The sequence below is a fragment of the Capricornis sumatraensis genome, chromosome 16 (genome assembly GCF_032405125.1).
Source record: "Capricornis sumatraensis isolate serow.1 chromosome 16, serow.2, whole genome shotgun sequence".
NCBI lineage: Eukaryota > Metazoa > Chordata > Mammalia > Artiodactyla > Bovidae > Capricornis > Capricornis sumatraensis.
In genome coordinates, this window is record NC_091084.1 from 57,475,016 (window position 1) to 57,491,553 (window position 16,538).

The 16,538-nt window shown below is 37.3% G+C and overlaps 1 protein-coding gene across 1 annotated transcript in view; it reads left to right on the forward strand.

Annotated features, from left to right (window-relative positions):
• Window positions 1-5,685: 5,685 nt before the first annotated feature.
• Window positions 5,686-16,538, forward strand: part of ANO3 (anoctamin 3) — a 444,144-nt gene continuing 433,291 nt past the window's right edge. Inside the window, 1 exon segment of the mRNA XM_068988751.1 lies at window positions 5,686-5,840. Within this exon segment, the coding sequence (XP_068844852.1) occupies window positions 5,686-5,840 (155 nt within the window).

The following is a 16,538-nucleotide window of genomic DNA, read 5'->3' on the forward strand; positions in this document are numbered from 1 at the left end:
TGAGCAAAAAGATTGGACTGATATTTCCAAAGATATACAGAAAAATATTCTGAATGTAAGTATTAGCTAAGATATCATGGAAAATACTTCATGAAAGAATTTGAAGTTTAGAACTAAGTTAGGTAACATCTCCATCTTACTCAATGTTTTATGTCAATTTTGCCTCAGTCAAACTGTTAGGTGGAAAGAGTAGAATACAGCGCTTCTTAACTTAAAAAAAGACTGGCAGTCCCATTCTGACCAAAGACCTAAGAGTAGACATGTGCTGAGGGGCCCAGTTCTTTAGTGTCCACATTAAGGAAAGATTCTTTATCACTGACATTTTCAGGTCTCAGGAGATGTGTGTACCTACATCTCTTGTGGAAAAGGACATTGAAGTGAGTTTGTTGACAAAGTTTGCCCATATGTATTATTCTTAACGGTAAAATCTTATTTTTAATATACTGGAGAATAGTACTTGCTGGTTTATGAGTATATGGACCATTTCAAGTAATTTGGTATGATTTATAGATCCACCTGTCTTAGAGCAAGTTAGTAACATTTTCCACACCTATATGAAGAGACTTTGAAGTATGTGATTAATAAAATGTAATATTTAAGTGTTAGCAAATTTCAAGTAGTTTTATATGAATATGTCATATATTGATAATCAAAATACAGTAGTATTATGAGTACAGAGGGATGATGACTGGAGATATATAGTGTGTATATACATGCATATATATATATATATATATATATTCTTTTTTTTCCCAAGGTGTCCTCATGTTCAAAAACTAAAACCCATGCTAGAAAAAAATGAGACTGTCTTATGATGTAAGATATCATGCCCTCAGTGTTTTGCTGAAAAATCACTTAGGCAATTCTAACTCTTGTTCTTATGCAAAATCACGTTTCCATGTAACCACATTCTTTCAAGGATTGCTTGAAAGAGGGAACACTGCAGGAATTGGGCAGACTTTTCAGAGGTATAGAGGGTAGAAATTATTGAGTAGTTAAACCTCCGTGTGTGTGTGTGTGTGTGTGAGTAGCTCAGTTGTGTCCGACTCTTTTTGACTGCATGGACTATACCTGCCAGGTTCCTCAGTCCATGGAATTCTCCAGGGAATAGTACTGAGCGGGGGTGGGTAGCCATGCCCACTTCCAGGGGTTCTTTAAATCAAACTATCTAGACTCTAAGAAACTGCCCTTTACTATCTACCATAATAGATATTTCAATTATTATAAAGCCAATCCTTCATGATTCTAGAACCTACTTTATTTCTCTAAATTGTATAATGTACCTTTTGTTTTACTTTTATCATCTCCCCAAATTTATGCCAACTATCTTTTCCTCTACCCATTTTATCACTACTGACCTATTTATATCTCTCCTAGAAGCCTTAACTTAAATTTTAAGAATCCATAGGTGGTAGGAGACGAGTAATTGTATTGCTGTGAAAACATTTCATCAGGCATTCAGAATATTACTGATACTTCCATTTTTATTTTAAATAGTTATAGTATTTTTCTGAATTACCATTAATAATTTTTTATTGAAGGATAATTCACTTACAGGTGTATAACACAGTGATTCTAGATCCCCTGGAAAAGGAAATGGCAACCCACTCCAGTATTCTGGAGGACCCTGACGGGCTATAGTTTATGGGGTTGCAAAAGAATTAGACAAGACTTAGCGACTAAACTGCAACAACAACAATGTATGTAAGTGTGATCAGTTCAGTCACTCAATCGTGTCTGACTCTTTGCAACCCCATGAATCGCAGCACGCCAGGCCTCCCTGTCCATCACCAACTCCTGGAGTTCACTCAAACTCACGTCCATTGAGTCGGTGATGCCATCCAGCCATCTCATCCTCTGTTGTCCCCTTCTCCTCCTGCCCCCAGTCCCTCCCATCAGCAGGGTATTTTCCAATGAGTCAGCTCTTCACATGAGGTGGCCAAAGTATTGGAGTTTCAGCTTCAACATCAGTCCTCCCATTGAACACCCAGGACTGATCTTTAGAATGGATTGGTTGGATCTCCTTGCAGTCCAAGGGACTCTCAAGAGTCTTCTCCAACACCACAGTTCAAAAGCATCAATTCTTCAGCCCTCAGCTTTCTGTCTAACTCTCACATCCACGACCATTGGAAAAACCATAGCCTTTACTAGATGGACCTTTGTTGGCAAAGTAATGTCTCTACTTTTGAATATGCTATCTAGGTTGTGTGTATGTGTGTCTATATATATATATATATGGAATATATATTCTTTTCCAGATTTTTTTCTGATATAGTAATTACAAAATGTTGAGTATAATTTCCTATGCTATACAGTAAATCCTTGTTGGTTCCCTATTTTATATATAATAGTGCATATATGTTAAAAGCAACCTCCTAATTTATCCATCCTCCCTTTTCTTCTTTGGTAACCATAAATTTGTTGTGTATGTCTGTGAGTCTCTTTTTGTTTTACAAATAAGTTAATTTGTATCTTTTTAGGTTTCACATATAAGTGATATGATATTTGTCTTTGTCTGACTTCACTTAGTATGTGCATATTATGGCTTCCCAGGTGGTGATAATCTCTAGGTCCATCCATGTTGCTGAAAATGGCATTATTTTATTCTTTTTTATGGCTGAGTAGAAAGTGAAGAAGAACTAACGAGCCTCTTGATGAAAGTGAAAGAGGAGAGTGAAAAAGTTGGCTTAAAGCTCAACATTCAGAAAACTAAGATCATGGCATCTGGTCCCATCATTTCATGGCAAATGATGGGAAACAGTGGAAACAGTGGCTGACTTTATTTTTCTGGGCTCCAAAATCACTGCAGATGGTGATTGCAGCCATGAAATTAAAAGACACTCCTTGGAAGGAAAGTTGTGACCAAGCTAGATAGCATATTAAAAAGCAGAGACATTACTTTGCCAACAAAGGTCCATCTAGTAAAGGCTATGATTTTTCCGGTGGTCATGTATGGATGTGAGAGTTGGACTATAAAGAAAGCTGAGTGCTGAAGAATTGATGCTTTTGAACTGTGGTGTTGGAGAAGACTCTTGAGAGTCCCTTGGACTGCAAGGAGATCCAACCAGTCCATCCTAAAGGAGATCAGTCCTGGGTGTTCAATGGAAGGACTGATGTTGAAGCTGAAACTCCAATTCTTTGGCCACCTGATGCAAAGATCTGACTCATTTGAAAAGACCCTGATGCTGGGAGAGATTGAGGGCAGGAAGAGAAGGAGATGACAGAGGATGAGGTGGGTGGAAGGCATCACCGACTCAACGGACATGGGTTTGGGTGGATTCCGGGGGTTGGTGATGGACAGGGAGGCCTGGCGTGCTGTGGTTCATGGGGTCGCAGAGTCGGACATGACTGAGAGACTGAACTGAACTGAACTGAATATTCCATTTTATGTATGGACCACATCTTTTTATCCATTAATCTGTCAATGGACATTTAGTTTTTTTTTCCATGTCTTGGTCATTATAAATAGTGCTACAGTGAACACTGGGGTACCTGTATCTTTTGGAGGTATAGGTTTTTCCAGATACATCCCAGGAATGGAATATCAAGATCATATGGAAACTGTGTATTTTGTTTTTTAAATTGATAATTTGGTTATGCTTTGACCATCTTATCCAAGCAAAGTGTCATATAATTACCAGAGAAACTTGGTCATATTAGCCATTTCAGTCAGATTGTTCATTCCTGTTATAGAACTGTGGTAGCCTAGGTTTGCCTAGCATATTTTCTTGTTGCCCTTTCTCTTGCAATGATGATGATTCCATGGCTATGAACAGTAGTTTATAAAAGCATGTAGAGCAGAGAGCCAGTTTTCTTTTCTTGTTTGTTCAGTTACAATAATTAATGATGAGTAAGACGTCACTTTTTCTTCAGAATTCTTTTTATACTATAACAGCAGTGGATTTGTGACCCTGTTATATATATTTACCTTCTCAGAGTGCTGAACACAGAAAGTAAAATTGCCATTCCTCATGTATAGCACATCTATGCCCAAACCTAATACCATGGTCATAATTAAGATTGCTAGTGAATCGTATCTCTCTTTCCCACTGAGACCAGATCCAGCCCCCATTCTTTCCAGTGAGCCTTCCTTGAATGAAGAAATAAATGGTTAAGTAATATTCCATTGTACATATAGTATATTGCCTTTATCCATTTATCCATCAGTGGACATTTATATAGCTTTCATTTTTGCCTATTGTGAACAAGGAGATGGAATATCTCTTCAAAATAGTGATTTCATTTTGTTTTATACAACCAGAAGTGGAATTACCAAATAATATTTATTTTTTCTTCTATTTTTTTAAATCTTTTGAAGAACCTCCACAGTGTTGTTCCGGAGAAAGCAATGGCACCCCACTCCAGTGCTCTTGCCTGGAAAATCCCATGGATGGAGGAGCCTGGTAGGCTGCAGTCCATGGGGTCACGAAGAGTCAGACACGACTGAGCGACTGCACTTTCACTTTTCACTTTCATGCATTGGAGAAGGCAATGGCAACCCACTCCAGTGTTCTTGCCTGGAGAATCCCAGGGACAGGGGAACCTGGTGGGCTGCCGTCTATGGGGTCACACAGAGTTGGACACGACTGAAGCGACTTAGCTGCTGCTGCTGCAGCAGCAGCAGCAGCAGCAGCAGCAGCAGCAGCAGCAGCAGCAGCAGCACAGTGTTGTCCATAGTAGCTGTACTAATTAACATTCCCCCAACAGTACACAGTGTTGTTCTTCTTTTTTTTTTCTCTGTATCCTGCCTGCATGTTATTTCTTGTGTTTTTATTTCTTTGATAATAGCCATTCTAATGAATGTGAAGTGGTATCTCATTGTGGTTTTATTTGCCCTTGTTAGCAACGTTGAACACCTTTCGCTTACTTGTTGGCCATTTGTATGTTTTCTTGGGAAGGCATGCAGGTTGTTTGCCAGTTCTTTAACTGGATTCTTTTGCTGCCAAATTGTATGAATTCTTTGTATATTTCAGATGTTACACACTTTCAGTTACATGGTTTACAAATGTTTTCTTCCACTCCATAGTTTGCCTTTTCATTTTGTTGATTGTATTTTTCGTTGTGCAGAACTTTTTAGTTTAACTCACAATTTAATCTCCACTATCACAAGCATGTTTCAGTAAGCATGAAGACTACAGTCTCACAATTCTGACCGAGGAAATATAATTTAGAATTAACTTCCTTCCAAATTAAGACATTCCTCTGATGTGCTGCCCAGTGGAATAAAGTTGCGTTCTCTGACAGTACTTAGCCCCACCCAGCGATCTTTAGTGTACAGATATGCGGAGACCTAATACCAAGTTACTAAAAGCATCTCTCTGCAGCCTTGCGTGTATCTTCACTTAGCTCATTTTACTTTCTGTTGCAGCCTCTCTGAGATGGGGTTAGCACTGCTATCATTTAAAGGCAGCAAGATGATCTTCAAGAAAAACAGCTCTAAAATCCATCCATCCTATTGACGTCAATTGCTTAGGAAGGGAGTGAATACAGAAAACTTCGTAGAAAGTCAGCTCTGCGTGTTTTATCTTAGATTTCCAAGTGAAAACAATTGCTAGAAAGCCTGAGGTTGTTGCTGATTATAAAACAGTGATTTTTCCCCTCCTGTGATTTTTAAAAATTCAGTAGTTTGAACTATCTGAATCAAAGTTTAAACTTTGATTTATGTAGCTGTATAAGAATTTTGCAATGTCAGCTGTGAAGTTTGAATTGGATAATCTTTCTTCTGAAGGATTCAGACATGAGCATGCTTCCAGCTCAGATTTTACTTTAACCTGCTTGACTGAACTTTCTGGTGATTCTAGTCAATGGGAACTTCAGCACTACAATTCTGTCCCTGTTGGTAAGCTAAACTTTAGATTGATATTTTTGAGTATCTTAACTTACCTCTGTACTTTTTAAATGCCAGATGTGTAAAAATTAAATCTTGATGTTCATTTACTTTGCAGTGGTGTAACTGATGTCAATTTTAGTTTCTTGAGTTATTTTTTCCTGATATATAAAAATACTTTTTATAGAAAAGAATAGAGGGTTTGCCAATAGAGTAAAATGTCAGAAAACAAATTTAATGAACTAAAAAAATGTTAATGGTGAAGTAGATTTTGTTTGTCTGAACACTGAAGTCTATTATGGCTTAGTTCTGTTTGGGATGACTGAGGAAATCAGGGGATTTATCTACAAACTGCAAAAAAAAAAAAAAAAGTCCTGCCATCTTTCATTCCTCTTTTTTATTTCTGTTTCCTTTTACATAATTATATCAAAGACAATATATGCTTTGCATCTCTTTAAGAACAAGATAGTATTAATTTTGGTTTTGTTATTTTATTTGGATTCTGTGTAAGCTGACAGTGTTAATAGAATTTAATGTGAATAATTTCTTTTTTGATATCTTTGGGTATTACTTATCCAGAATCTCAGTTTTCCTTCTTGCTTTGCAATTTTTTAGTAAATAATGCTAGACACTAATAGTTTGCATTCATCAAAAATTTCTGAGGGTTTCATTTGGATGAACAGCTGTGAGATGTCAATAATAAACTGTTCTTTGTAGAAAAAAATCGTATAATAAATAATACTTAAATGTTATTCTAAAGGAAAACTATTATGATTTAGTTCTTTATCTTTACTCATAAAAATGACAGTGTAATATGAATGTAAAAGTTAAGCAAAGCCTTCATCACTCTGATTGTTACTGGACACTAATCTTTGTCCAGTGAAAAATATTTGCAGAAATAATAAATTCCATTTTGTAACCAGAAGATTATTCCAAGAGAATTTGGCATCTTTATTTATTTTGAGATGTTCAAAAAGAAGCTTTATGTGACTCCAAACCAATTGCTGATTTTTTTGTTGATAGATTCTTTGTCTTCTGTGACTTGTTTTATTATACTATAGGCAGTTCTACAGTCAGGAGATATAACAATCTTTCGTAAATTTTCTTTCCATTGTAAGAAAAGAGGTCCACATGTTATTGTTTTTTTCTTAAATTGAGAATCTTTTTGAGCATTGAACCTACAATTTCATAAAGTGGAAAAATCAGTTCTTTATAAGTAAATGCAGCTTTATACAGGAAACTTAGACAGGAAGAGAAAATTTATAAACAAAGCATTTGCCAGTTCAGTCATTTTCTTTGCAAGGAATTTTATCTCATTTCATCTCTGTCATAGCACATCTTGGATTGAACACTTGTCTTCATGCATTTGAGCTGTACATCTATAACTTAAGTGTAAACCCAGAGCCTGGAAGACACTTCCTCACTGATATCCTGGCAGTGCCTCAGATTCAAAACAACTAAGCAAAACTTCCTAAAAGCTCCTCCTCCTTCTTATATCCTTTTCTCCCTTTTAGTCAATAACTGCTTAGCATATATTGCAGTATAAAGTTTGTGTTTAGTTGTATGCATATTAGTTTATTAATAATATTTGTCTTCTCTACCTCTTTGACGACCACTGTAGCCCTAATACTCAATAGGATGCCTGGCAATAAAAGGTTCTTGATGTGACTCCCTGCCTGCATACCTAAGGGACTGAAAGATTGGCCCTCTTCATTCTGCCTAGTGCATGCACCTGTGTAGATTTCTAACTGATCTCACCTCCAGGTTCTCCTTAACAAGCCTCTTGCATATTGACAGTCACATTTGTTGTTGTTTGGTTGCTCAGTCGTGTCTGACTCTTTGCCTCCCCATGGACTGCAGCTCGCCAGGCTTCCCTGCCCTTCACCATCTCCTGGAGCTTGCTCAAACTCATCTCCACTGAGCTGGTGATGCCATGCAACCATCTCATCCTCTGTCGTCCTCTTCTCCTCTTGCCTTTGATCTTTCTCAGCATCAGGATCTTTTCTAATGGGTTGGCTTTTCCCATCAGGTGGCCAGAGTATTGGAGCTTCAGTTGCAGCATCAGTCCTTCCAAAGAATATTCAGGGTTGATTTCCTTTAGGATTGACTGGATTGTTCTCATTGCTGTCCAAGGGACTCTCAAGAGTCTTCTCCAGCACCACATTTCAGAAGCATCAATTCTTTGATGCTCAGCCTTCTTTAAGGTCCAACTCTCACATTCATACATGACTACTGGAAATACCAAAGCTTTGACTATAAGGACCTTTGTTGGCAAAGTAATGTCTGTTTTTTAACATGTTGTCTGGGTTGGTCATAGCTTTTCTTCCAAGGAGCAAGTGTTTTTTAATTTCATGGCTGCATTCATCATCTGCGCTTATTTTGGAGCCCAAGAAAATAAAAACTGTCAGTGTTTCCATTGTTTCCCCATCTATTTGTCATGAAGTGATGGGACTAGATGCCATGATCTTAATTTTTTGAATGTCGAGTTTTAAGCCAACTTTTTCACTCTCCCCTTTCACCTTCATCAAGAAGCTCTTAGTTTCTCTTCCCTTTCTGTCATTAGAGTGGTGTCATCTGCATATCTAAGGTTATATTTCTCCTGGCAATCTTGATTCCAGCTTGTGCTTCATCCAGCCAGACATTTCACATGATGTACTCTGTATAAGTTAAATAAGCAGGGTAACAATATACAGCCTTGAAATACTCCTTTCCTAATTTTGAATCAACTGTCCAGTTCTAACTGTTCAGTTCCATGTCCAGTTCTAACTGTTGCATCTTGAGCAGCATACAGGTTCCACAGGAGGCAGATAAGGTAGTCTGGTATTCCCATCTCTTGAAGAATTTTCCACAGTTTTTTGTGATCCACACAGTCAAAGGCTTTAGCATAGTCAATGAAACAGAAGCAGATGCTTTTCTGGAATTCTCTTGCTTTTTAATATGATCCAACGGATGTTGACAATTTGATCTCTGGTTCCTCTGCCTTTTCTAAATCCAGCTTGAACATCTGGAAGTTCTCTGTTTACGCACTGTTGAAGCCTAGCTTGGAGAATTGTGAGCATTACTCTGCTAGCATGTGAAATGAGTGCAATTGTGTGGTAGTTTGAACATTCTTTGGTATTTCCTTTCTTTGGGATTGGAATGAAAACTGACCTTTTCCGATCCTGTGACCACTGCTGCATTTTCCAAATTTGCTGGTGTATTAAGTGCAGCACTTTCACAGCATCATCTTTTAGGATCTGAAATAGCTCAACTGGGATTCCATCACTTCCACTAGCTTTACTCATAATGATGTTTCCTAAAGTCTCACCTTGCTTCACACTCCAGGATGTCTGGCTCTAGGTGAATGATCACACCATCTAGTTATCTGAGTCATTAAGACCTGTTTTGTATAATTCTTCTCTGTATTATTTCTACCTCTTCTTAATATCTTCTGCTTCTGTTAGGTCCATACCATTTCTGTCTTTTTTTTTTTTTGTCCATCTTTTCATGAAATATTAGCTTGGTGTCTCTGATTTTCTTGAAGAGGTCTCTAGTCTTTCCCATTCTATTGTTTTCCTCTGTTTCTTTGCATTGATCACTTAGGAAGGCCTTCTTATCACTCCTTGGTATTCTTTGGAACTGTGCAGTCAGATGGGCATATCTTGCCTTTTCTCCTTTGCTTTTTGCTTCTCTTCTTTTCTCAGCTAATTGTAAGGCCTCCTCAGATAACCATTTTGCCTTTTTGCATTTCTTTTTCTTGGGGATGGGTTTGATCACCACCTCCTGTACAATGTTATGAAACTCCATCATTATTTTAGGCACTCTATCAGATCTAATCCTTTGAATCTATTAGTCACTTCCACTGTATCATCAGAAAGGATTTGATTTAGGTCATTCCTGAGTGGTGTAGTGGTTCCCTATTTTCTTCAATTTAAGAAGACAGTCACATAGTCCTTTATAAGTACAAGTCTGACCTATTTTCACCTTTGTTTACAATTTGTGTAATTCTTTGTGACTTCAGTTATAAACCTAGTGCTCTATGATCTAAATCTGTTTTCTTCCAAAACTTTTCCAGCCTTATACAACCTACACATACGCAACAAGAATGTTTTTCACTTTAAATCAGTGTGCATATTATTCTTTCAAAATAATTTCCAATAATTCTTTCCCTCTGCCTCTATTAAGATCTCACTGAGATAAAATACTGTTGTATCCCCAAATACCTATGATTAACCCTCTATATAAAGGAAATTTTCCTGTTGCTAAACTTCTACAAAATGTTTGTTCATTGTGTTAAAATTTTCACATTCTAATTATTTTTATAAATACATATGCTCATGGCTCCTTTCCTATTAGATTGTTTCTTAAAGGTAATTGCCATTTCACAATTGTTTTTTGTGTCTGTGAATCACATACAACAATTGTCTGTCACATGCAATAAATGATTCAGTGAATTGTCAGTTAGTACCATATAGTTTGGGCTTCCCTGGTAGGTCAGCTGGTAAAAAAATATGCCTGCAATGCAGGAGACCCCCGTTCAGTTCCTGGGTCAGAAAGATACCCTGGAGAAGGGATAGGCTACCCACTCCAGTATTCCTGGGATTCTCTGGTGGCTCAGATCTGGTGGCTCAGACCTGGGTTCGATCCCTGGGTTGGGAAGATCCCCTAGAGGAGGACCTGGCAACCTACTCCACTGTTCTTGCCAGGAGAATCTCATGGACAGAGAATCTCATGGACAGAGAAGCCTGGCAGGCTGTGGTCCATGGGTTCGAAAAGAGTGGTATGTGACTAAGCACAGAACAGTATAGTTTATCTTTTAATGAATTTTATGTTATAGGTAATATTACTGAAATCAGATTATACATATATTTTAACAGCCAAAATATGTGGAAATTATTACACATTTGTTGCCTGATAATAAAAAGTACTTGGAATTTGTTATTTGAAATTTTTATGGAGCATTGAGCATTCTAGAATTTGTTTTGTATGCTAAATCTTTTTATCCTATTTCTAATAGAGTCAGGTTGTATCCTTTCATTCAATATATATTGATTGAATATTCATGAGAGTTAATGCTTAGATGTCTATATGAAAATAAAAATAAGGTGATAATAGAAGTAGAGAAGAACTGTGTCCTTTTAATCTCAATGGTATGACAGAGTGCATTGTTTTTTTCTTTTTGGTACGTTTATTTATTTATTGTTGGCTGTGCTGGATCTGGCTGGGGTGAGAGGACTCTCTCTAGTTGTGTTGTGGGTTTCTCACTGTGGCTTCTTTCCTTGCAGAGCATGGGCTCCAGGCACAGGAACTTCAGTCATTCTGGAACATGGGCTCAGCAGTTGCAGTTCCTAGGCTCCAAAGCACAGGCTCAATAGTTGTGGCACATGGGCTTAGATGCTCCACAGTGTGTGGGATCTTCCCAGACCAGGGACTGAACCTGAGTCTACTGCATTGGGAGGTGGATACTTTACCACTGAGCCAGCAGGGAAGCCCAGCAATGTGTTTTCAGTATGCATATGTACATACTCCTAGCATGGGAGAATAAAGTAGGTGATGAATGGTAGTTCCTAGATTTTGTCAGTCAGTCAGTTCCGACGGTTCAGTAGCTCAGTCAGTCTGACTCTTTGTGACCCCATGGACTGCAGCGCACCAGGCCTCCCTGTCCATCACCGAGTCCCAGAGTTTTCTCAAACTCATGTCCATTGATTGAGTTGGTGATGCCATCCAGCCATCTCTGTCGTCCCCTTCTCCTCCCGCTTTCAATCTTTCACAGCATCAGTGTCTTTTCAAATGAGTCAGTTCTTCTCATCAGGTGGCCAAAAAATTGGAGTTTCAGCTTCAGCATCAGTCTTTCCAATGAACACTCAGTACTGATTTCCATTAGGATTGACTAGTTGGATTTCCTTGCCGTGTCCAGGGACTCTCAAGAGTCTTCTCCAACACCACAGTTCAAAAGCATCAATTCTTCAGCACTCAGCTTTCTTTAGAGTGCAACTCTCTCATCTATACATGACCACTGGAAAAACCATAGCTTTGACTAGATGGACCTGTGTTGGCAAAGTAATGTCTCTGCTTTTTAATATGCTGTGTAGGATGGTCATAACCTTTCTTCCAAGGGCATCTTTTAATTTCATGACTGTAGTTACCATCTGCAGTGATTTTGGAGCCCCCCAAAATAAAGTCTGTCACTGTTTCCACTGTTTCCCCATCTATTTGCCATAAGTGATGGGACCAGATGCCATGATCTTAGTTTTCTGAATGGTGAGTTTTAAGCCAACTTTTTCACTCTCTGTTTTCATTTTCATCAAGAGGCTCTTTAGCTCTTCTTCGCTTTCTAGCATAAGGGTGGTGTCATTTGCATATCTGAGGTTATTGATATTTCTACCAGCAATCTTGATTCCAGTTTGTGCTTCATCCAGCCCAGAGTTTCTCATGATGTACTCTGCATAGAAGTTAAATAAGCAGGATGACAATAGACAGCCTTGACATACTCCTTTCCCTATTTGGAACAAGTCTGTTGTTCCGTGTCCAGTTATAACTGTTGCTTCCTGACCTGCTTACAGGTTTCTCAAGAGGCATTTCAGGTGGCCTTGTATTCCCATCTCTTTAAGAATTTTTCACAGTTTGTCAAGATCCACACAGTCAAAGGCAAACGTCTGACCAAACGTGGTCCACTGGAGAAGGGAATGGCAAACCACTTCAGTATTCTTGCCTTGGGAATCCCATGAACAGTATGAAAAAGCAAAAAGATATGACACTTAGAGAGGAACTCCCCAGGTCAGTAGGTGCCCAATATGCTACTGGAGATCAGCGGAGAAATAACTCCAGAAAGAATGAAGAGATGGAGCCAAAGCAAAAACAACATCCAGTTGTGGATCTGACTGGTGATAGAAGAAAAGTCCGATGCTGTAAAGAGCAATATTGCATAGGAACTTGGAATGTTAGGTCCTTGAATCAAGACAAATTAGAAGTGGTCAAACAGGAGATGGCCAGAGTGAATGTCAACATTTTAGGAATCAGCAAACTAAAATGGACTGGAATGGGTGAATTTAATTCAGATGACCATTATATCTACTATTGTGAGCAAGAATCCCTTGGAAGAAATGGAGTAGCCATCATAGTCAACAAAGGAGTCAGAAATGCGGTACTTGGATGCAATCTCAAAAACGACAGAATGGTCTGTTTGTTTCTAAGGCAAACCATTCAACATCATAGTAATCCAAGTCTATGCCCCGACCAGTATTGCAGAAGAAGATTTTAATGGATCTGTCTAAAAAGAAATACATTCCATTGTCTGCAAAAGCTGTATTTATACTTTTTACTTAAAAAAAAATAGCTTGAAGATAACACATACCTACAGAATTTAAATAGTTCTCACAAGACATCTATTAGGTAGAGTTGGTTTATCTTAAACTCTGTTCACTAGGAGAATCCAAATTTCAGAGAAGTAATTTAATTGGACAAAAGTCATATACATATAGTCAGAGAGAGAGAGAGAGACAGTGCGTGTGTGTGTGTGTTGGGGAGGTGGCAGAGACAAAGGGAAGTGTAAGAATTCTTAGTCTGTTTTCTGTCTCTAGCGTTTTTTCCTTCTTAACACAAGTTGGACATTAAGTTTAAAGAAAGTCACATGGGGGAATATGCTTTATTGTGTTCCAGAAATGGATTTAATTAGTAATCAGTAATGAAAATATAAATTTCTGGACTCTGCACTTTAAGTGATTTGTGAGCTGGTGAGCATTTCATCATTATGGTCATCTTGGTCATCATCCTTACTGTGGTGTTAATGACAAGCGCAGATATATCATTTCCTGTGTATTCAAGCAGGGCTTTCTTTTATACCTATAATGTTTATATTTATTTATAAAACATGTAAAGGTTATTTATAACATACTAATGTAATATATATATGTATATACATATGTACATACGTACATGTATACACACACAGACACACACACAGACACACACACAGACACACACACACACTCTGGAGAAGGGAATGGCAATCCACTCCAGTATTCTTGCCTGGAGAATCCCCATGGACAGAGGAGCCTGGCGGGTCACAGTCCATGGGGTTGCAAAGAGTCGGACATGACTGAGCAACACTACATTACTACACTACACACACACAAATGTATGTATTTACATAATTAATTTCTCATGTTCAGCCCTATGGAGAGTTAGGTAATATTATTTCCATATCACACTACTAGTCAATCAACAGATATTTCCGACACCTTAAGAAATGTGTAGTGGGGTAATGGATCATTTCCCGCTGTGAGAACAGTGGTTCACATTTGACATATGTGCCAACATGAACAATAAGGAACAAATTATATGTACGTAAATGCAAAGAGTGGTTACCACTGATTTTAGATGTTTATAAAATCTACACATCTTTAATTTTCTGTAATGATCTGTTATGCATCTATAGTTTATAAAAACTTATTTAAACCTAATTGTGTCTTGGATTATTGTGACTTTTTGGTGATTGGCTCTGCTTGATAGTAAAATACCTGCAATTTAGGAAGCAGATCATTTGTTCATGTTGTGGTTATTATAATATAGCAGGAAGAAGACATGACTACTGCAGACTGTAGCAAACCCGGATGCAATTTTAAAGGATGTCTTCTCCCCTTGTCTCTAGTGTCTGCCTGTGTGGATGTCTAGTTCTCTAGACTGACTTACTGCTCTGTCTTTACATCTGTTTTCTATATCCTTGATGCTTCCAAATGTTTGCTTTTTTGCCAGCTCCTCAGGGACTCTTACTATTTCTATTTTTCATGAACTGTTTTTCTAGTTTCAAATTAACCTGTTGCTGCATGATGCAGACACGACATTCCTTTAGAATTTAAGTACCTCAGTACAATTAGATAATAACCTCTTAACATAAAATCGTATATTATTGAAAAAAAGTTGTGTCAGTTATCTCAATTATGTGAAAGCAAACCAGTAAACATCCTGGACCAATGGGCTGCATATTGAAACAATGCTTATATAATTCACATAAGTACTGATACAAATACTTCACAGTGGTGCTAAGTATACAGTGCTAATTCTGAAGAGTGGAAGATCATTTTGTTCATCTATCATTCCTTACCAAAACCAGGTATGTCTCACTGGTAGTCATGTAACTTCCAGTGTGATAAAGTAACATTTTGATCAGTGTGATCGGTAATTCACTTAAAGGCCAATAGCATAAAATACATTTCAGTGGTCTAAAGATTTTGGCCATAATAGATAGTAAAACTTTTTTTCTGGAGTTTCTTCAGTGCAGTCTAATATATTCAAGAATGTATGTGATTCAACTTTGAAGAAGTTTGTTAATTTTATTTAATCTAGAACTGTGCATGTTTATTAGACTCAAAACACTTTGACATAGAACATTTCCAACATCCTGCAAGATTTGCTTTGAAGATTTAAAGAATACGTTATGTAACTAATGAAACAATGAGAACTCTAATAAAAAATCAAGATAGGGTCCCACTAAGTCACCTCAAAGTATGCCACCTTAGACAAGGTTTTAACATCTCTTCTGGATGATTTTCCTAATCTATACGGTATCTAGAATAGATTAGTTGATCTTGAAGGCCACTGATAATTATAAAAAAGCTTAATAAAAACAGATGTAGAACATTTCCAATACACATCATTAAGCTTGGTAAAGCCAGTAATATAAAAATAGATAAAGATAAAGTGTAACTTATATGTAAGTTATAGCAGTGAGTGTCACCATAAGCAATGAACTTCATAATTTTCAGAGCTCTTTTACATTTGAACTTTACAACCACTCTGTAGATGAAATCATTTTATTATTCCCATTTTACAAATAAAGAAACTGCATATCTAACGGTGACATTTTAGTAAGTGGCAAACCAAGGACTTAAATCCAGGCTTTTTCCAATTCCACATGTTATTGCCACTATGCTACTAAAAGTATAAGTACCACTATTGCTGCTATGATCATAATGAAAAATTGAAAAACAACATTTGCTATGTTAATTGCTTTCCAGACACTTCTAATCTCATTTTATTCTTCCCATACTGTTCAGAAGAATGGAGAGATTAAATAGTATTGTAATCACCTGTCATATTTCAAATATAGTTTTTCAATTAAGAATGGTTGAGCTGGTATCTTTGCAAGAAAAAATATGACAAGTAACTTGTTAAGCTAGGAATGACTACTTGGCCTACAGAAATTAACTGTTAACATGCTGGTTTAAAATAATTAGTACGTTTATTTCAAATGTGTTCTATATGTTTGGTGAAGCACAGAATCTTTTAATAGTATTAATCATTTAAAATCATTTTTTTTCTTGTCTAAATTAGGAAGCTTATTCAATTCTAATGATTTCTCGTAAACTAATCCTAACTTTTGACCAACTATCATTAAATACTAGAATCTGACATAATTGCTATACTTTAAAGAATTGCTTTTGAGTTATTTCCATAAGAGACTTGCTTTCTTCTCTAAATTTTTATTTTTAAAGAATATAGATGTCTTAACAAGGTGCTGGTGTATTGTGCATTTACAGTAACATTTTGAGGCAACAAACATCCTTTCTGCTTTCTTTTGTTTGTAGCTGAGGATTAACTTGAAATTATTTTCTTTAGTCATACTGCTGCTGCTGCTGCTAAGTTGCTTCAGTCATGTCCGACTCTGTGTGACCCCATAGATGGCAGCCCACCAGACTCCCCCGTCCCTGGGATTCTCCAGGCAAGAACACTG